Source organism: Sander lucioperca, chromosome 2, assembly GCF_008315115.2.
Source record: "Sander lucioperca isolate FBNREF2018 chromosome 2, SLUC_FBN_1.2, whole genome shotgun sequence".
Classification (NCBI taxonomy): Eukaryota; Metazoa; Chordata; class Actinopteri; order Perciformes; family Percidae; genus Sander; species Sander lucioperca.
Window position 1 is genome coordinate 47108617 of NC_050174.1, and position 22460 is coordinate 47131076.

At 40.0% G+C, this 22460-nt stretch overlaps 2 protein-coding genes and 1 long non-coding RNA gene across 6 annotated transcripts in view; 2 read left to right on the forward strand and 1 right to left on the reverse strand.

Annotated features, from left to right (window-relative positions):
- Positions 1 to 335: 335 nt before the first annotated feature.
- On the forward strand, positions 336 to 10367 carry prdm12b (PR domain containing 12b). 2 transcript variants are annotated; one of them, XR_004896690.1, is made up of 7 exons: positions 336 to 833; positions 2785 to 2850; positions 3485 to 3609; positions 5515 to 5670; positions 7152 to 7266; positions 7522 to 9502; positions 9844 to 10367. XR_004896690.1 is itself a non-coding variant. In XM_031302180.2 (6 exons), exons 1-6 carry the CDS (start codon positions 578 to 580, stop codon positions 7998 to 8000), a joined length of 1197 nt encoding a protein of 398 aa, XP_031158040.1. In that variant the 5' UTR covers positions 336 to 577; the 3' UTR covers positions 8001 to 10367. The 2 variants fall into 2 exon arrangements, 1 of the variants encoding a protein (XP_031158040.1); XM_031302180.2 differs by having other exon boundaries at positions 7522 to 10367.
- On the reverse strand, positions 7896 to 13805 carry LOC116051653. Its single transcript, XR_004105398.1, has 3 exons — positions 13708 to 13805; positions 11778 to 11923; positions 7896 to 7994 (listed from the first exon to the last, which is right to left on the reverse strand). It is a non-coding gene; the product is annotated as an uncharacterized LOC116051653 (long non-coding RNA).
- c5 (complement component 5) overlaps positions 12389 to 22460 on the forward strand; it is a 42241-nt gene continuing 32169 nt past the window's right edge. For all 3 annotated transcript variants that reach the window (XM_031302141.2, XM_031302142.2, XM_035998903.1), the window contains exons 1-8: positions 12389 to 12540; positions 13791 to 13986; positions 14310 to 14463; positions 21195 to 21265; positions 21357 to 21454; positions 21705 to 21787; positions 21864 to 21954; positions 22063 to 22171. In XM_031302141.2, coding sequence (XP_031158001.1) covers positions 12449 to 12540; positions 13791 to 13986; positions 14310 to 14463; positions 21195 to 21265; positions 21357 to 21454; positions 21705 to 21787; positions 21864 to 21954; positions 22063 to 22171 — 894 coding nt within the window. In that variant the 5' untranslated portion in view covers positions 12389 to 12448. The remainder of the gene's footprint in view (positions 12541 to 13790; positions 13987 to 14309; positions 14464 to 21194; positions 21266 to 21356; positions 21455 to 21704; positions 21788 to 21863; positions 21955 to 22062; positions 22172 to 22460) is intronic.

Consider the following 22460-nt stretch of genomic DNA (forward strand, 5'->3'; position numbering starts at 1 on the left):
AGAGTATAGTCAGAAAACATTGAGCAGAAAACAGGTCTCTAACTGCTGCTCTCTGTTCTGTTGTTGTTGTTTTCTCATTAAATCCTAATTGAGTGTCTCTAGGGTATCACGAGCCGGAGCTGTAAACGGAGCCAACAGCGTGTGGAGGACACACACACACACACACACACACACACACACACACACACACACACACACACACACACACACACACACACACACACACACACACACACACACACAGACTCTCCTCCCTCCTCTCTTTAAAGAAATGTTGGAGGAGCTGATTACAGCCCATTACAGACAGACCAACAGACAGACAGGGTGTATATAGACCCACTCACTTTGTGACCGGCAGCACTCCTAACTTCTATTAACACTTTAACACATTAACAAATTGTATTGAAATAGAAGGAAAAAACAACAAGTGGAGCTTTAATTCCAGCAAGACTCTGACACTTGTTTGGATTTTTTTAAAGTTTTGTTCACCTGAAGGGCTTTTTTTCCCCCTCTCCGGTCCCCTGACACCGGCTCTTGCTGCAGCTTCTGCCCGCCCCCGGCTCCTTCCCGTCCGGCCATGGGCTCCGTGTTGCCCGGCTCCTCGCTGGGCCTGAAGTCGGGCTTCAAGCCGCACCAGCCGCTCTCCCTGGCGGACATCATCACCTCGGACATCCTGCACAGCTTCCTGTACGGCCGTTGGAGGCACGTGCTGGGCGAGCAGCACCACCATCTCCCGCACCAGCATCACCTGCAGCACGAGGACCGCACCACCCCGAGCGCGAGCCCCAAGACCGCGTTCACCGCTGAGGTGCTCGCGCAGTCCTTCTCCGGAGGTCAGTAACGACACTTCAATTAACCAATCAAATTAACCGTCACACCTTAAATATCCTTTAATAATAAAGTCATGTTCTAATCCTCCAGTTTCAGGAGACTGACGCTTAAATTTAGCTCCTAAACAGTTGTAGGCCTATTTTATTATCTTCATCACTTGCGTGGGATCAATGAAGTCATATAGCCTACGATCTTATCGTATCAATATTTAGTTGTTTTTATCTTAATGTTATCATTATGAGACTGATGAGCTTTAGACTGATGATAGAAGTAACAAAGGACTTTTATTTTTGCCACTTTCTTTATTTCAGAGGGAAATTTAGGCTAGCTATTTTTATTTTACCTCATTTTGTAAGTTTTTGTTGTTGCTGATTAAGGTTTTTCTCCCAAGCAAATAGCCTCTATCATCTTACAAAATATGAAGCATTGTTAGGCTGTATCTTAAACTATAGCATACCGAACAATAGCCCCATAACGATAAAATGATCACATTGACCTGCGAAAACATTAACATGCTGATGTGTTTCTGCATTAGGCTACAATAATCAATAGCCTATTGTTGTTGTAAAAGTTTAAAGTCTGACAAACGTGTAAAATTAGTTGAGAGTTTCACCTGCCAATACAACGTTGATTTATATGATTCATATATATATAGCCTAAATGAAATAATTAGTCTATAGCCTAGGCTATACTATGAACCTCATCAATAACCGATCAAACCGTTTGAACGCGGTGAACTCGGCGTGTGACGGGTCAGATTGAATGTCTTTATCTGCGAGCCACCGGCCAATCTCTACAAAATCATTAAAACCCCAATAATGAATTAGGGTTATCAATTCATTTAGCGGCCACCTGTTGATCGTTCATGAGAATGTCCGAACTTGTCGCTAATGTTAATAAATCATTTGTAAATGTGCTGTCTGCGCTTTTGAAGCTCAAATCTTTGAACAAAACTAAGCTTCAATCGCGGCCTTTTTTTGTCTTTTATTCATGTTTCTTTTTTTATTTTAAATACATTTTATTGTGAAATTCGTTTCCGTTTTCGGTCAACTTCGTTAGGAACAATTTTAAAGAAGCCGTAAGAGCTTGAACCCGGACTCATGATCCTCCCGTTTCATTCGTAAATGATTATTTCTGGTTTATTATTTCCCTTTGCCGGAATTTAAATCCGTTTTCTCCGTCGTGTGAACGGAATCCGCTGAAATTTCTCCCCGTGGCATTTATGAGTTTTTTTTCTTTTCTTCTTTTCTAATTTTAAATTCGGATAATCTTCTACTTTTATCGTCATTTAAATCTCTTTTCTCCTTTATGTCAAAACCTGTTTCACGCTCCGCCCTGAGCGTGAAACAGGTTGTGACATTTCTATGTTCCTCTTTGTATTTTTATTTTGATCTCCTATAGCCTATCATTTTATTTATTGTAGGCCTATTTTTCCATTTTAGTTACCCTGTCCGGGATCTCAGACTCTTCTTCTCCTCTTCTTCTTTTTCCTCTCTTGTAGCCTATACATAAAGTCTGTCCATCTAAAAGCCGTCAAGAATTAAGATTTCTCCCCCCCACCCGCCCCCCGCGGCTCAGTGGGCAGCAGGGGGGAGTTGTGTAGACATAATGCGGCTATTGAAGGAGAAAAAAAGAGCATTTAACCTTCTTTTTCCCTTTGCCAAGGCTCAGTTTCATGCTGCTGTCACTGCTTGTGGGAAACTTCAGCTTTGCAACATCGCGAACATCATGTCCTTTTCCAATAAAACACAGAGAACAAGGCTGCAGCTCACCCGACTCACTGTTAAATCTGTAAAAATGTAGCCCATACTGAGTTCAACAAATCATTTTTTTTTATTGTCACTTCTAGTTTTCTGATTTCACTCATCAGAGTTTAGTTTTTTAAGAGTACAAAATAATGTCAAATAATGCTAGGCGTGCAAATCAATACATGTATTTTAATGTTGTGTTCAGAGGTCCAGAAGTTGTCCAGCCTGGTTTTACCCAGTGAGGTGATCATCGCTCAGAGTTCAGTCCCAGGTAAACTGTCCCTCTTTTGTATTTCGAACTAACACATCATCTGTCTTTCTTGTTATTTAGCATGAAAATTAAAAACCAAATGTAGCGTAGGCTATTTAATTAGGATACTTGTTCATATGAATAACTCTTCATTTTAATCTGCTTTCTCTGACTTTTTACCTTCATGCCTCACATCATCTCACCTGTCACTCTGAACTTCTAAAGCTTTGTCTCCTCATGAACACCTGTTGAGGAGTGTCTTTGTATAAAAGCTCGTCTTCATCTAGCTATGGGTGCTGCAAACATTTACCTCCGGCTAAAATGTGCATTGATCCACTAAATATGAATAATAAAGAAATAAGATTTCAGAGTGATAACTGGTCTGAGTCCAGCCTACAAAGCATTTCCCTTCAGTGTCAGTCAGAGATAAAATGAACTGAAGGGGACAAAACATTTAAAATATGAAAGAAAGCTGAAGAAACTGACTTCACTACAGCTAACTTCTTTCTGTAATGTCAGAGGTGTGTGTGTTGTATGAATGTATAGCTCCTGTTCGGGTGTTTGGTTTTTACACTGTAAATGTTGGCATGTGTATATGTAGGTTATACAGTATATATTCCTGCAGTAACAGTAGTGTGTCTCTGCTGTATTTCAGGAGAAGGTTTGGGTATTTTCTCTAAAACATGGATTAAAGCTGGAACAGAGATGGGACCTTTCACCGGACGCCTCATCTCACCTGAACACATCGACCTGTACAAGAACAACAACCTCATGTGGGAGGTAAACAAAGTTTGCTGTAACTCAATATTAAAGGTGCTGTAGGTAGGATTGTGAAGATCCAGGACTTAGCCAAAATATTTGAACATCGACAACTTCTCAGTCCCTCCCCCCTTTCCGCTAAAGCCCAGTCTCCTAAGCCCCTCCCCCCACGAGGGAGAATGTGTGCATGTGCAGTCATTGACATGCAGTTAGACACCCCCCCCCCCCCCTGGCCCTTTTTGGTGCATCTGAACAGGGAGCTGTGGATTTTTGCAAATCGCACTACAGGCTGTAGGTGGTGCCAGAGGAGCCAGATTTTTTTTTTTAAATTACCTCCTTCATGTAGTTCTACTAGAACATAGGATCAGTTTCAGCAAATATGACAGAAAGTTAGTTTTATAAGTCTTAACTACTGCACCTTTAATATTTACATTTACCAACATTTACATGTATATCGACTTATATTGACTATATGACTAATTGTTAGCTAGCTAGCTTGCTTTCTAACCTTCTAACCAACCATCTTGCTAACTGAAAGCTAGTTAACTAATAAACTGACTAACTTTTTACACATCGTAGCCACCTGATTGCTATTCAGTCAGCTATCTATGGCTGGCTAAGTGATTGTAAATCTGTAATTAGCTCCTGTAGCTAACCAGCTACCTGTAACTAACTGACTGATTGCTAGCCAGCTAGCTTGCTAATTAACTGACCAACTTACTTGCTGTCTGTTAGTTTGCTAACTAACCACCAGACTACCTGACTTACTGATTGCTAAGTGCTAGCTAATTAAATAACTGACTGATTGATTAAAGATATTATATGTAATATTTCTGCATACATGTCTTTAGTTGTGTACTTACAGTATCCCAAAAGTTTCCAACAATGTTCAAACCCAGATAAATCTATAATTTTAATTAATGACACAGAGCGTGTCGTTTGGTCGCTTTTTAATGGTTTCATATAACCTTTGACCCCTCTTGCTCTAACTTCCATCAAAAGACAAGAAACGCCAGCTGGTCAGAGAACTGTAAATCATACAATGTTACAATTATACTCAGTAGCAGTAGTACAGTATTTTGTCATTAATTGCATGCCACTTTGCAATCCAGTAATACAGTAGAGACTTAATTTGATATGATATTTCAATATCGATCCAGCTTATTGCGATGCTACGTTGACAAGTGGCTCATGTTAATGCATGCTATAAGTTATTTTTTGTATGATTGTTTAAACCATGGTTAACAGCACTGGGCTACCCCCACGATACCTTTTGCCACATAACTTTAGCTGATTGGGTAGTCGATAAATATAATGCTAAATTAGCCAGCTAGGGCTCCCCCGGTGTGTTATAATGGATCCCACGTAACTTCTAGGCAAGTCCTGCCCTACGAAGAACCTTGATTGGTTGGGGTTAGGCATTGACCTCGAGTGGTAAAGGTTAGGATAGCCGATTGGTCATAGGACCTGTACAAATCGGGTTACGTTACCTTGCATAAACATGGACGCCTGGCCAATAGTAGTGTGTGAATGCTATTGAAGGGCGGGTCTTGCCTAGAAGTTGCGTGGGTTCCATAATAACGCAGCCCCGGTTACCAAATGTAATGTGAATAAAACTTTAATAGATTATTGGTGGTTAACAATGAAGACAACAACTCCCATGATCCCATGCGACTTCACAACTTCATCAAAAGTCCGTGTTTACATCCATAGTTTTCAATTTTAAGAGACTCCTAGTGGCAGAAAAACATTATAGTACGTTTAACTACTAACTACTGTAGGTAACTAGCCAACAATCTGCATCTTACTCACTGGCACAGTGTCTAGCTGAGGGACAAATTATTGAACTCTTGGATAATAAAACAACCAGAAAACAGTTATAAATATAACTCGATATAATAGGCCATGTTTTCTCCTCCCTCTCAGGTGTTTAACGAGGACGGGACGGTCAGGTATTTCATCGATGCGAGTCAGGAGGACCAGAGGAGCTGGATGACTTACATTAAGTGTGCGAGGAACGAGCAGGAGCAGAACCTGGAGGTGGTTCAGATCGGCAGCAGCATCTTCTACAAGGCTGTGGAGGTCAGTGAACGCATCACCGTCGGCATGTACGCCTATCATATCAACTCCACTTCTTCTATAGTTGTCTGTCTAACAGTGGTGGAAGAAGTAGATCCTTTACTTCAGTAAAAGTACTAATACCACACTGTAATAATATTCCACTACAAGTAAAGTCCTGATTGATCATCAAAAAAAGTAAAATGTTCCTGGTCAGTGTTTCCTATTATACCTGATGTTTCTGGATTAATATTACTGCTGCATTAATGTATGTTGCATTTTACTGCTGTAGATGTTTAAGTTTGAGCTGATTTTAACGCCTTTATATGCTGTTGGGTAGTTTAGCAATGCATCATCTTCTGTAAGATTATCACATTTTTAGCGTCACTGTCCTGTGAGAACCATGTATCTCTTAAAAGTCAACTTTTCATGGTGTCAGAAAAACAGCCCTGTTTTCAGCTTTGTGACGATGCATTTTCCAGCTGATCCAAGATGCTTTTTAAAGACTTTATTTAGATGATTTAGCATTTAACATAAAGGAACACGTCATCTTTCAGTTTATAACAAACATTCAACCTCAACACATCTGGAGATACATGGTTTTTCACTGGACAGGAAGGGGAAAAAAAAAAAAACTGTCATCTGAAAAGTTACTAAAGCTGTCAGACAGATGTGGTGTAGTAAAAGTAAAATATTTAGCCTACAGTTACCTAAAATTTCTACTTAAGTACTTGAGTAAATGTACTTGGCTACATTCCACCATTGGTGTCTAACAACAGCTGACTGATGTATATCTGAAACGCCACAAGAACCTCAAACCAAAGACACTATGGTCTCAACAGTTAAACATTATGAGGAGAACCAGGTTACAGGATGCTGCAGGTATTTTAAGGTATGTATAGCCTAATGCCAGTGCCTGCAGATAGGAAAAAATCCTGTTCATATTTCATTTTATATAATATAATGTAATTTATTTCTAGAGCAGTTTCCGAAATGTGCTTTATACATTACATGAATTAAACATGAAATCCAGCCTTTAGACAACAAAAGACATTCAATAAAGCAGAATTAAAATCAATTCCAGGAATTTAAGAATTAAAGACACAATTCAAGTAAAACCAAGAAATCCAAGACCCATAAAGATGCAAACAAAACATGAAGGTGAAAAAGATGCAGAGATTTTTTGAGTAAACCGAGTCATCTTCTTTAGCAGCTGAGCAGACGCATTAAGAAGAGTTCAGGTGTGTGTCGCCCTCTGCTGGCTGAAAGAGTTCAGACTAAATCCAGTGTTCCTCCTATGATTTTAACTCCCAGATCTGAACTACACGTCATAAGTTTCCATTTCAGGTCTTCTAACAGAGTGCATTATGCATATGAATCACCATTCATACCATAAATTATACCTACATATGTATTTGTCATTTTGGTGTAAAGACAGGAAAATGTCCGAAAATGTCCTCCTCCAGTGACTGACAAATGATTAACCTCCATGTATTTCTCCTCAGACAATCCCTCCGGATCAGGAGCTGCTGGTCTGGTACGGAAACTCCCACAACACCTTCCTGGGAATCCCTGGAATTCCTGGAGGAGACGAAGAACAGAGCAAGAAGACCAAAACCGGTAAAGATTGTTGGTTATTGATCTGTGAATATATCGACAAATTTGAAACTGAAGCAAATAAACTAAACAGACCTGAGAGGGACAGATTGACACATATAACTGCATTTTGCTTCCATACATTCAGCTGATAGAATAAACCATTACATTTTCTAGCAAGGCTGTTTAATCAGCATTAATAGCCTATCAGGCCTCGATACAACATCAAAATGCAGTTTTAGTGTGGCATCAGTCTGAATCGTTTCTCCTCCTCCTCAGATGATTTCCACACCTGTGAAGGCTCCTCTTCCTCCTCCTCCTCCTCCTCTTCTTCCTCCTCTTCCTCCTCCTCCAGTCTGGGCCGCATGCGTTGCGTCATCTGCCACCGCGGCTTCAACTCCCGCAGCAACCTGCGCTCCCACATGCGCATCCACACGCTGGACAAACCGTTTGTCTGCCGCTTCTGCAACCGCCGATTCAGCCAGTCATCCACGCTGAGAAACCATGTCCGGCTGCACACCGGTGAGCGCCCGTACAAGTGCCACGTCTGCCAGTCGGCGTACTCGCAGCTGGCCGGCCTGAGGGCGCACCAGAAGAGTGCCAGGCACCGGCCCACAGGAGACGCCAGCGCTGCGGTGGGAAGCGTGGTGTTGCACGCTGCTCACACAACTCACTCACCTCCTCCTCACCCACCACAGCTGACCACCATGCCTCATCCAGCATCACTGGTTCACCATGTACCCACCATGGTGCTGTGATAGGGGGTAGACAGACAGACAGACGCACCAAATTACAGACAGACAGATAAACAGAAACCTCTTTTAACTTAAAAAATATTTGGACAAAATAAGACAGAAAGGTGTATCACCATCATTGAAGAACATGACTGGAAGTTACCCTGGTAGCTAGGTGAATCGGTCCAATTGCGGCTAAGTGTCGGCACATTTGGCTGTGTTCTGGTAGCCCAATTCTGACAAGAGGCTCCTGTTAGTGGCTCTCACTCCAGCTTTTGGCCAGAGTCAGAACACAAAATCAGACCAGGTTACTTTGGCTGATTTTGGCAAATCATCATGCAGGACCAGTCGTTTTCAGATAGTATTGTTACGCTAGAAACACAATACATAGTATTGACCGTTCAGAGCAGAACTATTACATCAAAAATGTGTTGCTTTGTATCAACATGCCAGAAATCACCTCAAATGAGGATATGCTTTCCAATCTGCCACAAATATTTAAAAGCTGAGTTGTTAGTTGACTTTCTAGAACAAAACAGCAGTGAGCTCACTTATATTCTGACTTTCAATCTTAAATAATGTGATACTGAATTCTGGCCGGCAGATGTTAACAAAACACTTCAAATCAATTTTCAGCATATTGATTCAATGGGGTTTGGTGCTTCAGATGCAGATGCAGAGGCACCATATTCAGGGCACTGTTGGACTTGGATTTGAGCTACCTGGGTAATCATTTCCAAAGAAAACTCCACTCTCCAACAACTAGACGGCTGTTAGCTAGATGACAAGTTACATTCTTTAAACATCAAATCAATCAGATTGATCAGAAGTAAACTGAACACTATCCAGACAGAGGATGTTTGTACATTATATGCATGCACACACACACATTTATTAGATAACAGACACACTTAGATAAGCATAGACACACACACAAACAGTTCTTAATTAAGAGTTTAAGAGACACTCTGATAATGATTCATAAAACAGTTGCATGATGGGACACAGTGTTAGCCTGTGACTCCAGTATAAATCATGTATCTGTGAGAAGATGATGTCGTGCTTTGGTTTGCATGCAAATGGTTCTCTGTTAAAGGTGTGTGTGTTGAAAACCAAGAGGCGTTACAGTCTGAGCACTGAGGCTCCTTGACAGGAATCCTCTGAGTTTCTGGTAGATCGTCCTGTTGATCAGTTTACAGAAACATCCAGTTATTCCCATGCTAACAGCTAAGCATACATGATGCTAAAGCTCAATATATAGTTTCTGTGTCTACATAGCTGTCAGGATTTATATTCACCAACTGCAGGTGTGAACATGTATGTAGTACAGACAAATCAGCCTTCATAACTCAAGGATATCAAGGCCTCAACACTTTGGCATGTATTTGGTAAAATGCCCATCACACCTGTATTTAAAAGTATGTAGAAAAATCTTGGTGACTTTGGTGAACTTTGATTCACAAATTCATGATAATTAGCATACTGTCTTGACAGAGCTGACATTTGAGGGAACGCAGCGCCAAAGAGTCCAAAATGGGGAAAGCTAAAGTATCGTAGCCGACTACCTGTTTTGTTTATAGCTCACTTTATTGAAGCTGCTCCAGAGTACAAACCTGGTTTACACACAGTGAGAAGTTCATGCTAGTAATATGACTGTTGACTAAATTGTGTAAAATGATTGTGCTATTAGCCACCTGTAGCCACAACGTCACCAAGATAACACAACATTGTTGCAGAAGAACACAAGGATAAACTTTGCTGTGACACTTTCTGTGTGACCTGGGCTTAATGTTAGCTTAATGTTAGCTTGCACCATATTGAGTGAGGTCACAGAATTGTGTCAATGTTTGTGTCCCTTTTTGAGTAGCATCGGGCCATGCTCTCACTTTAACATGTTGAATTGTATTAGCATCAAAGCTAGCACTTTAGCACACACCTTGGTGATTGAAAACCTTGTGAAAAACTGAAATGAAAAGTGATAGTCAGCTTAATGCTAACACTTAGCATAAACTATGTGGAGTAATAGGCTACTAACTCCAAAGAGGTTTAAGCACTATTTTTTTTATTCTATATTAGCTTGAGTGGTGCTATGCATGGTGCTGCACCATGTTAGGAATAGTATGGTACAAAGCACCAAAGTCCAAAAAAGATTTTTTATCTCATGTACACATGATATTAAAAACAATCTTCTTTTGGGACTCAATGTAAGCTGCATGCTAATATGTTAGCAGAAGTGAACAATGTTGGCACCTTTTTACTGACCAACCAGTAAATCTACTACAAACTCAGCAGATTCATTTAAAAAAGCTCATCACTTATTAAATTTGGCAAAGCCTAAAATATTTGCTTTTATTATTATTATTATTATTATTATTATTATTATTATTATTATTATTATTATTATTATTATTATTATTATTATATTAGTTCATGTTTATTGTTGGTAAGCTATGGTTTGAGACTCAAATTAGGTCTCAGGCAGGTTCAGTCGAAAATATTAGAACCTAAGTTTCTAATCTTGTAAATGTTTCTACATGATTTGTTCCCTGATTTCTGTATAAATATGTTGTTAAGTAATGAGAAACTAAGAGTTGATGAGTCCCTTTAACTCGGACTGTTCTCTTCATGTGATGTAAATAAACTGTCAAAAAAAAGAATGTGAATAAAAAACATGAGATGTACTTTATGCCTAGAATATAATTCAACTGTCACTTTATCTCTGTATATGTATAAGGTCATATATGACATGTATTGGTATATGAAGTACCGTATGTTGACTTCTATAAAGGACATTGTATTTGAGCCTATATACTCCTAATAAAGTATTACTTCACCTTTAACCTTTGCTCTGCTCATGTCTGTAAGTCTGTGTACTATACATACAGCTTTCACGCAGTAGGCGTAGTACAATTTTGAGGTATTTGTACTTAAGTATTTTAATTTGATGCTACTAATACTTCTACTTCACTACATCTCAGAGGAAAATATTCTTTTTTAGTCCACTACATTTATTTAGTTACTGGTTACCTGGTACTGTAAATGAAGGGCCAATGAACATATACAATTATAAAATACAACACATTGTTATGCAGTAAATAAAATAAGTTAAATGTGCTCTTCTGCAGCCGGTTAATGCATCTATGATAATAATAGTGTAATATATAATATCTAAAATGTAATAATTTAAAACAGCCCATTTTGGCTGCATACTGAGGACTTTTATTTTATACTTTAAGTACATTTTACTAATAATATCTGTAGTTTTGCTTTTAACAAAGTATTTTTCAATTGTGTCATTGCTACTTTAGTAAAAGTTGTGAATACTTCTCCCACTGACATGATCTCAATTTGTTTTTCTAACTTTATTTTAGCAGGAACAAAAGCATGATGACCATGTTGCTTAGTGTCTACTGGATGTGGAAAAGGTAGATATTTGCAAAAATGTTAGCATCAAGCTAATAATATGTGAGATGTGTGTACAGTTTTCTCTGCTGCCCCCCAGAGCCCAAAAAATAAACAAATGCAGCTTTAAGTGTTTTTAAAGCTATAGTGCACAACTATTTTATGAACGTCTGTTACATTCAAGCCATTGCCAATTGAGTTGCTACAAAGCTAATGACGTCTATCAGTTCCACACAACTCTCTCTGTATTTCTCAGTATGGCTATGTTTACAAAATGGTGTCGTCCAGCGACATTCGTGCGCAGAATTTTGAGTGATGGGTTTGGTCACCCCTGAGAAAGCACAACAGCAGCGTTCAGCTTTGGAGACGAAGAGGACATAACAATTACAAGATAATTACCTCTTCTGAAGAGTTCATTATCGTCCTTGATTTGACGGGATAAACTCTACTAGCAACCGTGTGGAGGAGGGGGTGGGGGGTTGTGCGCGATCACCAAATGCTTGGATCATGTAGAATTCCTCATGGGGGCGACAGAAACTACGCGCCTTACCTCTAGGATGATGAACTCTTTAAATGTTGATGACTGTGATCTTTTCATCTAGCGCCACCCTCAGGGCGTACTTTAGCTCCACTGCTATTAAGATAAATCATCAGGATGTAGTTTTATTGTGGCTGTAATGAACTCTGCAGCCTGTCAGTGTAGTTAGACCTGCAGTGTTCTGTACTAACTGTTCTTAAAAATGTTCCTGATGCATATCATTTATGTTTTTTACTGCAGAGTGAAGAGAAAACAAAAAAAACACCAAATGTGAATTTTTTCTTTCTGATTTGACGACTGACTGATAAGCTGATAACAGAGTCAACACTGTTGGGTAAGATCAGAAAACACAGGCTGAGTAAACTCACCTTTGACACACACACACACACACACACACACACACAAAGAGAGAAGATCCCTCTGTCCTGTTTTCTGGTAATTCACAGGTATTTGCCAATAGTTGAGGTAATAAATAACTAATGAAATCTAACTCTCTGTCACTGTCACTCAGTTTCTCAGTCAGTGTGTGCGTATGTGTTCTCGCCTCACCGTCAGGATGAAGGTATGTGTCCTTCTGATGTGTGTGTGTTGTCTCTGTTGGAGGACGGAGGCCGATTCCAGATCGTGAGTATTATTATTATTATTATTATTATTATTATTATTATTCACTGCCTAATTATCTTGTCGCAATTTTAGAGTGCATTAGGACTGTTTGTGTAACTGCTGCTGTAGTGCAGTTTGTGTTTTTGTCAGTCAGATATATGCTTGTGTAGAATATTCTCAACTATTGCCAACAGGTAAGTATACATGATGCTTTAGCTCAAATGTTTCTACGTCTCTGTCAGGGTCTATATGATGGAAAGTTTGTGAGTCTTTGCTGACATCTGTTTGCAAGTGTAGTACCGTGCAGATATTAAAAACAGAACAGAAAACAGAAAAAGTCAGATGAACAGTTTTTGTAGAATATTCTCCTGCACTGTACTCCACACATCTCCACCTTAATCGAACATCTGTTTGTTGGTGGTGCAGAGCAGAGGTGTGAACAGACTTTGTGTGGGTCAGGGGGTGAAAATGAAACCTCCTTTTTTAGTTCACAGTCTCACATCGGCCAAGCAAAACAAGCCTTATAAGGACAGTATGTCCAGAAGGTGGCGCTGGACAGATCATGTTACAATTACCCCTTGTCCAGTCTGTGAGGCAGGAGCCTGGAAGTAATTCAAATCAGGCAGTCGGCCCCCAAAGTACTTTCATGGCCAAGAATGAAGCACAAAATGTAAAATAAAAAGTCCCAATCCCACAGTTGTAAGCCTATATGTTTTGGCGTTGTCAAAGTAACGTGATATGTCTTCGCAAAGTGCTGCCTGAACATTTCGAGCCCTTGCAAACACTCTGAGGGTTTAGACCTTTCTTGCTGTGACTGCACTTTGATTAAAGCTTTAGTGCGTAACTTTTTGATATTAATGAACATCCATTACATTCAAGTCATTGCCAAATGAATTGCTACAAAGCTAATTAAGATTATCGGCTCCACACAACTCTCTCTGTATTTCTCAGTATGGCTATGTTCAGAAGATTGTGTCGTGCGGCGACTTTTGCACACAGAAACTTGAGTGAAGATAATTACCTCTTCTGAAGAGTCCTTCATGTTTTTTTAATCCTCCGTATCCCCCTTGGCGACTAGAAACTGCGTGGAGAAGGGGTGATGGTCACAGAAGGCTTGTATCATGTGGAAGCGCAGAGTTTTGTTGTCATTACCTAGAATTACTCATGGGGGCAACAGAAACTATGCACTATAGCTTTAGTGTAATGAACGATTCCTGACTGTCTCCTGTTTGATCACATGAATGAAGTCCAGGTGTGTTCTCCTCCCTCAGCTATCTGATTACAGCTCCTCTCTCATTGCGTCTGGATGCTGTGGAGACGGTGTTGCTGCAGTTGTTTGGTTTTGAGACTGATGAGACGGTCTACGTGTTCTTGAAGACCTCCATGGCTCCAAATCATGTGGTTTTGGCTAGGGAAGTCGTGACCCTGAACACCCTGAACAAATACCAGGCCGCCGTCAAAGTCCAGGTTAGACCTAATGATGCACAGAGCTGAAAGTTATCAGAAATCATCACCACCGCCAAGGAGGTGAGATGTTTTCGGTTCACTTTCTTTTTTGTCAGCAGGATTATGGAAAAACTACTGACCCAATTTTCATGAAACTCGGTAGAAGGGTGTAGCATGGGCCAAGGAAGAACCCATTTAGATCCAAATCACTGGGCGGATACACAAATTATTTTTCACTTTTATTAACATTTCGCGATAGGGCATGCCATGGCGGAGGTCTGCTAGAAGTGCCCTTCTAGTCGTAGGATGAGGTTTTAATCAACTCTTTCTGTTTGTCTCTCCAGCTGCACCCAGGTCAGCTGGATAAGAGTCTGAGTCATGTGATTCTGCACGTCCAATCAACAGTGATCAACCAGCACGTGTCTGTGTCCATCAGCCGCACCAACGGCTTCCTGTTTATCCAGACAGACAAACCGCTGTACACCCCCCATCAGAGCGGTGAGAGTTTAAAACCACATAACAGAAGAGTCCCACAATCCACTGCACACCAGTGTTGAATCACTGTTTGTCTGTGGTGGAATGTAAGTAAGGGTTAATCCCCACGGTTCATGCCTCGCCGTCGTCCATTAATACCTGACAGTGGACACCTTGAAGGGCATTCTACGGTGGCCGACAGGGGCAAACGCCCTGCAACTTAAGAAAACACACGCAAATAGACAAAACACAAGCAAATTAAGAAAACAACTTCATTAATTTGACAACACATGTGCAGCATTCAGCAAGCGCGCTGCAAATACCACAACACAACCAAATACATAAACGCACTGCAAATACACACAACACAACCAAATACATAAACGCACTGCAAATACACACAACACAACCAAATACATAAATGCACTGCAAATATGAAACGATGCAAAAAGAAAAGCACACCAACCCAGAAAACAAATGCAACAAAAAAACGCTGCATCCAGATTACACAACGGAAGTTCTCCAGGCCTCTAGAGGGAGCAGCTAAGTGGAACAGCTGGATTTTTCGACCTCACGGGAAGAGAGAGAGAGAGAGAGAGAGAGAGAGAGAGAGAGAGAGAAACTGCATAGACTGTAAATATTAAATCTATGTTTGAGATCTGTTTTCTCTCGTTTGGTGGGTGTGTCTCGGCTCAGGTCACAGTTGATACTCAATCAGCAGAGACGTCTGTAAACTCGTGGTGATAAAACATTTAAAACTGCATCAGCGTTTAACGTTGACGTTTGTTTAAGCCACATGAGAGGGTTTAATTTCAAGGTCCGAAATTACTGAAGTGTAGGCCTCCTCAAGGGTTAATATTGTGATTATACAACAACGGTTACCAACAAAATAAGTGATCAATCTGTATTCATATTGTGGAGCAATTCGCTCTTTTTTTTTTATAGTCCCTCCCTGTTAGTAAACCAGCCAATTTACCGTGGGATTTATCAAACTGAATAAATCCCGCCCGCACATATAAACACAAAACTGCTTTGCTAACTCCAACGTGTTGTAAGTAAGACATCTGCTGAAAAAGTTATTGTATTCATCAGCATGACTGCCGTACTGTTTAGTTCACAAACACCCAACACACCAAAGTACAAACACATAGCGGACCAGACGCAAGCTTTTATTTTGAAAATCCGAAGCTCGGGGACGGCACCAGCCGGGAGGGCATGAGACGGGAGCATAGACTGTATATTAATAATATATTATGTTATTAATAATAATAATAATAATAATATGAATTTAATATCGGTTAATAACGGTCGAAAATCCAGCAGTTCCACTTAGCTGCTCCCTCTAGAGGCCTGGAGAACTTCCGTTGTGTAATCTGGATGCAGCGTTTTTTTGTTGCATTTGCTTTCGGGGTTGGTGTGCTTTTCTTTTTGCATCGTTTCATATTTGCAGCGCGTTTATCTATTTGGTTGTGTTGTGATATTTGCAGCGCGTTTATCTATTTGGTTGTGTTGTGTGTATTTGCAGTGCGTTTATGTATTTGGTTGTGTTGTGTGCATTTGCAGTGCGTTTGCTGAATGCTGCGCATGTGTTGTCAAATTAATGAAGTTGTTTTTCTTTTTGCATCGCTTCTTTTTTCGGGGTTTGCGTGCTTTTCTTTTTGCATCGTTTTTTATTTGCAGTGCATTTATGTATTTGGTTGTGTTGTGGTATTTGCAGCGCGTTTGCTGAATGCTGCGCATGTGTTGTCAAATTAATGAAGTTGTTTTCTTAATTTGCTTGTGTTTTGTCTATTTGCGTGTGTTTTCTTAAGTTGCAGGGCATTTGCCCCTGTCGGCCACCGTAGCATTCACCCGCTTATACCACGGTCACTTGCCAAATAACATATTTTTAAAACATTAGTTTAATTTGTTTTACAATCAAAATCTAAAGTTTATCCAAACAATAACTCTGTTTCTCTGGTTACACCTGACAGTTTGACTAATACCTGGAACAATCATTCCCATCCATCAGCTTCTTATACAATGCAAACGTTGTTCACTCCCCCAGGAAATAGGAAGGACCTTAGATACGACCAAGGGGGTAAGCCTCTCCCCGGAACGTGCAGCTCCTATGGTGCCATTTTGATGCTACCAAGCCATCAACTCGCGACTTACTGTTGCATAGTAGAGGAATTATCGTATAGTACAGGAGAAGCTTGCAGGCAGTTTCGACTTACAGTCGCTGTTTAAGTTTAATTACTAATGTTAACTAGCATTTTAGTTAGCAATAATTAGCCTGTGCCTATGTTATCCCCTTACATATACCTATGCTCTCCGTCTCTGCAAGATTGGGAATGATTGAGATTTCTCTTGGCCCAGCTACCAGAAGACTTACAACTTTCAGACAGGTTGCTCACGTCACATTTACGTCGTCTCTCTCAGTTGGAGGCTGCGCAGTAATGCTCAGCCATCACCGGAAAAGTGATTCTAATATCCTTCACTGGTCTCCATCCAGAGCAACGGGATGTGTTGGTCCATTTTATATATGTCTATGGATAGGACTTGCCCAAGGGGGTAAGCTTCTCCTCGGAACGCGTAGCTCCTATGGCGCCATTTTGATGCTAACAAGCCATCACCTCCCGTTAGCATTCCATTGATTGTCATTCATTTTGGCGCCACTTTGACAGCAAATAACTTTACATCTGAAGCGTTTAAAGACTCTATTTGTCCATTGTTAATTTCTAAAGAAACACGACAATGTATAAAAGGCTCCATTACCTTGTACCTCATGTTATGGCTCTGTAGCAGGCGTTTTTGTAAAAATAGGCTAACGATTGTGTCATAACCACGCGACTTACTGTCGCATAGTAGAGAAATTACCCTACATTACAGGAGAAGCTCGCAGACAGTTTCGACTCACATTAGCTGTTTAAGTTTAATTACTAAAGTTAACTAGCATTTTAGTTAGCAATAATTAGCCTGTGCCTATGTTATCTCATTACATATACCTACGCTCTCCGTCTCTGCAAGATTGGGAATGATTGAGATTTCTCTTGGCACAGCTACCAGAAGACTTCCAACTTTCAGACAGGTTGCTCACGTCACATCTACGTCGTCTCTCTCAATTGGAGGCTGCGCAGTAACGCTCAGCCATCACTGGAAAAGTGCTTCTAATATCCTTCACTGGTTTCCGTCCAGAGCAACGGGATCTGTTGGTCCATTTTATATATGTCAATGGATACGACTTGCCACCCTTAGCAACCAGATATATTTATAGTCCGCTCAGCTGATAGAACCCTTCAGTTTAGCTACGAGCCAGAAAGCTAACACTATGCTAGCAAGATCCAAAGTCAATAACATTGTGTACAGTTGTACAGTAAAAATAATTTGACAGTATGTTGAACAACAAGACAAGCTAGCTATCCAGCCATGTCATTGTCCCCAAAACAATATAACGATTTTTACGAACAATTTGATCTGCGATGTGTAACGTTACTGTCGGCCGCAGCGGCGCAGCCTGAAGTAGCAAGCGACCTGAACAGTGAACGGGATGTGAGATAACGTTATTCTCTGTGAAACAAAGTCAGTCCAGAGGGGAAGTATAACTTACTTCTTGCAGCTTGTGTGTTAGCGCCATCCTGTGGTGTTCAGAGGACGAGTTGGAAATAACAGATCCACATTTCCTTTATTTAATGTAGCGCAATAATTTAGAACAGTTAACAGTCAGTTTCACCAGAACTCCTGTAGCAGGTGTCCTACATCACTTTTTTATGGACACCCTGCAGCCAATCAGAATCGAGTATTCACCCAGACCATGGTAAAACTACATTTACTTACCTACTCAAGTACAAATTCATCGAAGCCAAAACAAACAGGCAAGCGGCACTATAGTCCTATGTCAAATATAGTATATAGCAGCAGGCTTGTGCAAAATTCAGAATTTCAGAATTGGCCTCCATTCAATTCATGAATTGGAATTTGAATTGAATTGACTCCGCCCCACAGGAAGTTGAATTTGAATTGGAATTGGAATGACAGGAAGTGGAATTAAATTCATGGCAATTCAAATAAATTCCACACAGTCACACAACAGAAAGAAAGTGTTGAATCCCACATACATTCAGTATTAGAAAGGTTACTTTGGAAATTGAATTGCTTATTCTTATAAGTTACCCATTATAAATGTGGTTTGGATTACTTTATTTGGATTACTTCATCAATGCAAATCAATTTCCTTTTAATTTGATTAGTAACTAATTGAATTACACATTTTACCTCAGTAATACAACTAAATACAATTACATTAATTTTGTAATTTAATACATAATTTCATTACACGTAACTAGTCACTCCTCAACCCTGCATACATTTTGTTCCAAAATATAGATCACTCTTTAAGATAACAAATATTTCTATTAATTCCACAATTGACAAGAATTGTTTTCTTGATTTACAATAAGTAATAAGTTAAAAAGTGTGCTTGCATGCTTTTAAACACATATGATATCCAGTGTTGGGGGTAACTCCTTATGAAGTAATGCCATAATATAATCACATTTGGCTGTAACTGAGTAATGTAACACATTAATGTTACTGTTACTGTTGTGTTGTGAGTTGAAGGTGTGTTTAAGCCCTTTATGAGCTATATGCCAGGCTCTTGCTGTGTTGCGCTACAGTAATGTTGAGTAGAGCAGTGGTTCCCAACCTGGGGTCCGGGGACCCCTAAGGGGGGCGGCAGAGATCACAGGGGGGGCGCAAGTCTTTATCTGGTTTGAGGTTGAGGTAAAAAAAAAATATTTGCACATGTTAAACAAATTATGATAATACACTAGAATATATAATGTATACAAAAGTCTGTATAAAAACTATATATTTTTGTTCTTGCATTAAATTGTAGGCAGGCTACTTAGTAGGCCAAACCTCCGGGACCTCTTAACCTGTGACCCTTGCTGTCATCAGGTCAGCTGCTAGCTGCTATCATCCTCGTTTGTCCTGCCACCACGGCATCACTATTTTATGAATGAAACATGGCGGAGAAACGTAAAAGTGCTGATAACTCCTCTGTATCAAAAAAGAAAGTAAGGCTCTATCTCGAGAGTTACCTCAACTTCAGTTTCGGAGGGGGGGCTCAGCTTTTCTTAGACATAAGTAGGGGGAGTGCCTAGGAAAAAAGGTTGGGAACCACTCGAGTAGAGTAATGAGTTACTATCCATAGAGAATAACAAGTAAGGTAATGCATTATGGTTGTTTTTTTTAAAAGTGAATAATGTGTATTACACGTTCTTGAGTAGTGACCCCAACACTGATGATATCAAATATCAGTAGCATAATACCATCAAGAGATGGTTTTCAAAATAAAGGACTGTCTGTCTGTTAACTTACTTGTAGATGCCTTTTGAAATTTGAAGTAGCTTTGATGGAGCCACAGACTGGAGCACTGCAGTGCTTGCATATGGCTCTGTGGTTTCCAGGTGTTTGTGTTGGAATTGGTTCTTCAAAATGAACTAGTACAGATGACCTTTTAGGCCTGCTATTATTTTCCATGTCGCTGTTATTACAGGTGTCAAATCTATAAATGTTTGTAATCTGAAGTTGTAAGGGACTTCTGAAACTTAAAAACTCCAGTGTTGACCATTAAATTGTGTAGAAAAGAAGCTTTCAAACAAATGTCCACCTCAGATTGTTTGGCAACCATTTTAAATACTTGGTTAAAGTAAAGCATTCTGGGAAATGGAGTCATGTTCCATCATGTTCCACAAAATTACAATTACAATTACAATAAATCAAACTTAATTATTTGTTCTGTGACTAGAGCTTTTAACATTCATTGCTGGGGGAAAACATTTCCTGTTAATGTAATCTGTACAAGTAGTTCAAACTAATAGCATTTATAGAATATGTAATGCAATCATATCTGACATATATTGTAAAGCTCTATTGTTAAACACCACTGAAATGATGTATATGAATTTCTTTGAATTTTTATTGAATTGCAATTCTGCTTCCTTTAATTCGAATTGTAATTATAGATCCTGTTTTTGACATAAATTCAAATTCAAGAATTGAATTGGAATTTAGGAGTCATTCTCAATTCAATTCTGAATTGTGCACAAGCCTGTATAGCAGGGATACTCAACTTTCTTTTCCTGGTGGCCACTTTTGCTAAATGACAGGAAGCCAGGGGCCAGTTAAACAAATAACATAAAGGCAAATTCATCCGTCCATTTTGTTTTCAACCTTTGGCTGTTTGCTGTCCTCGCTCATCTTGCAAATTTCAGTCACAGCAGGACACGTCGGGGCTTAGCTGGAACCTCTGTTAAGGGATCCTCCCCTGGCACTTTTTCACAACAAGCTCTATAATAATGCTTTTTTTATGCACTCTGGCACCTTACTTACATTCAAAGTACAAAAAAGAATTCTTAGTGTGAATACATTTACTGTATTTTCATTGTAAGTTAGTCTGTGGGCCACCCGGCAGCCTTTCTGTAAGTTGAGTATCACTGGTATACAGTGTAGACATGTAAGAAACTAAACATAAAACATTCTCACACATTAACAGTAAACCTTTAAAAAATAAAGTAAAATGTCTTTACAATGTGTGTGTGTGTGTGTGTGTGTGTGTGTGTGTGTGTGTGTGCGCGCGTGTGTGTGTGTGTGTGTGTGTGTGTGTGTGTGTGTGTGTGTGTGCGTGCGTGTGTGTGTGTGTGTGTGTGTGTGTGTGTGTGTGTGTGTGTGTGTGTGTGTGTGTGTGTGTGTGTGTGTGTCTGTCTGTCCAGTTAAAGTGAGGGCGTTCTCCCTGAACCAGGAGCTGAGGCCGGCCAATCGCAGCGTGTTTCTGACCTTTAAGGTGGGTGTAATGACCTGCAGGTCCAGCAGGGTGTAGCAACACATCACGACATGTTAATGTTATCTCAGATGAGTGAACTTGTCTCCCACAGGACCCGGATCAATCCACAGTGGACATTGTGGAGATGTTTGATATCAACAATGGAATCCCATCAATGCAAAACCCGTTCAAGATCCCCATTAAACCAAAGTAAGACCCTAAAAAACCAAACCTATAGCTACTACAAGCTGCAAAATAAAATCTATACACATTCTGATTCCAGGCTGTTTGTAACATGGTTAATGTGATTCCAGGCTGTTCGTAATGTCACAAATGTGATTCCAGGATGTCTATATCGTTAATGTGATTCCAGGCTTTGCTACATCGTTAATGTGATTCCAGGTTGTAGCATTGCTAATGTGATTCCAGGTTGTTTGTAATGTTGTTAATGTGATTCCAGGTTGGGGATTTGGTCCATTGAAGCTTCTTACTCTGATGATTTCACAACAACAGCGAAAACAGACTTTGAAGTGAAAGAATATGGTAACTACACAAGAAAACTACTTTATCAGATATATGTGAAAGTGTAAAATGTAAATTATTGACTGTTCTGTGTCAGTTCTTCCCAGTTGCTACATCCTTGTGGAACCAAAAGCTAACTACATTAGCTATGGAAGCTTCAACCGTTTCCACTTCAAGGTCTCAGCCAGGTGAAGAAACACGTGTCATGTTAAGATATCCAGATCTAAAAAATTTCAGTGAAATTATTAATATATATTTTTTAGCTGTGAATGAGACCAAACATGTGTGTCCCTCAGGTATAATCATGGTGCTCCGGTGGTTGAAGGAGAAGTGTTTCTGCGCTACGGCTACGTTAGCGGAAAGAATCCTCCAGTTATCATCCCCAACTCTGTCACCAGAGAGAGAGTAAGAGACATTAAAACTGATATAAAGCAAGAAACGCTGTTAATATAAAGTGTTAATATACACACCAACAACTCACTGATCTGCACTAAACTGAGAGTTTTCAATACAATCAGGGGCATTGGACTGGGGGGAAAAAGGGGACTGAATACCCAGGGCTCAAAAAGATGCTAGAATGAATAGCTGTGGATGCGGGGAGGGGCCCATTGAAAATGCCTTTCTTTCCTATTAGTCTTGCATTGCCAGATCTATCTCCACAGCGCTGCAGAGAAGATCTGGCCCCTTCACGGTC

Excerpts from the sequence above, each read along its gene's own strand:
- prdm12b (XM_031302180.2), top strand. The coding sequence starts at position 578 with ATGGGCTCCGTGTTGCCCGGCTCCTCGCTGGGCCTGAAGTCGGGCTTC. Across the intron at positions 3,610-5,514 it reads ACAACAACCTCATGTGGGAG|GTGTTTAACGAGGACGGGAC; the intron begins GTAAACAAAGTT and ends CCTCCCTCTCAG. Across the intron at positions 7,267-7,521 it reads GAGCAAGAAGACCAAAACCG|ATGATTTCCACACCTGTGAA; the intron begins GTAAAGATTGTT and ends CCTCCTCCTCAG.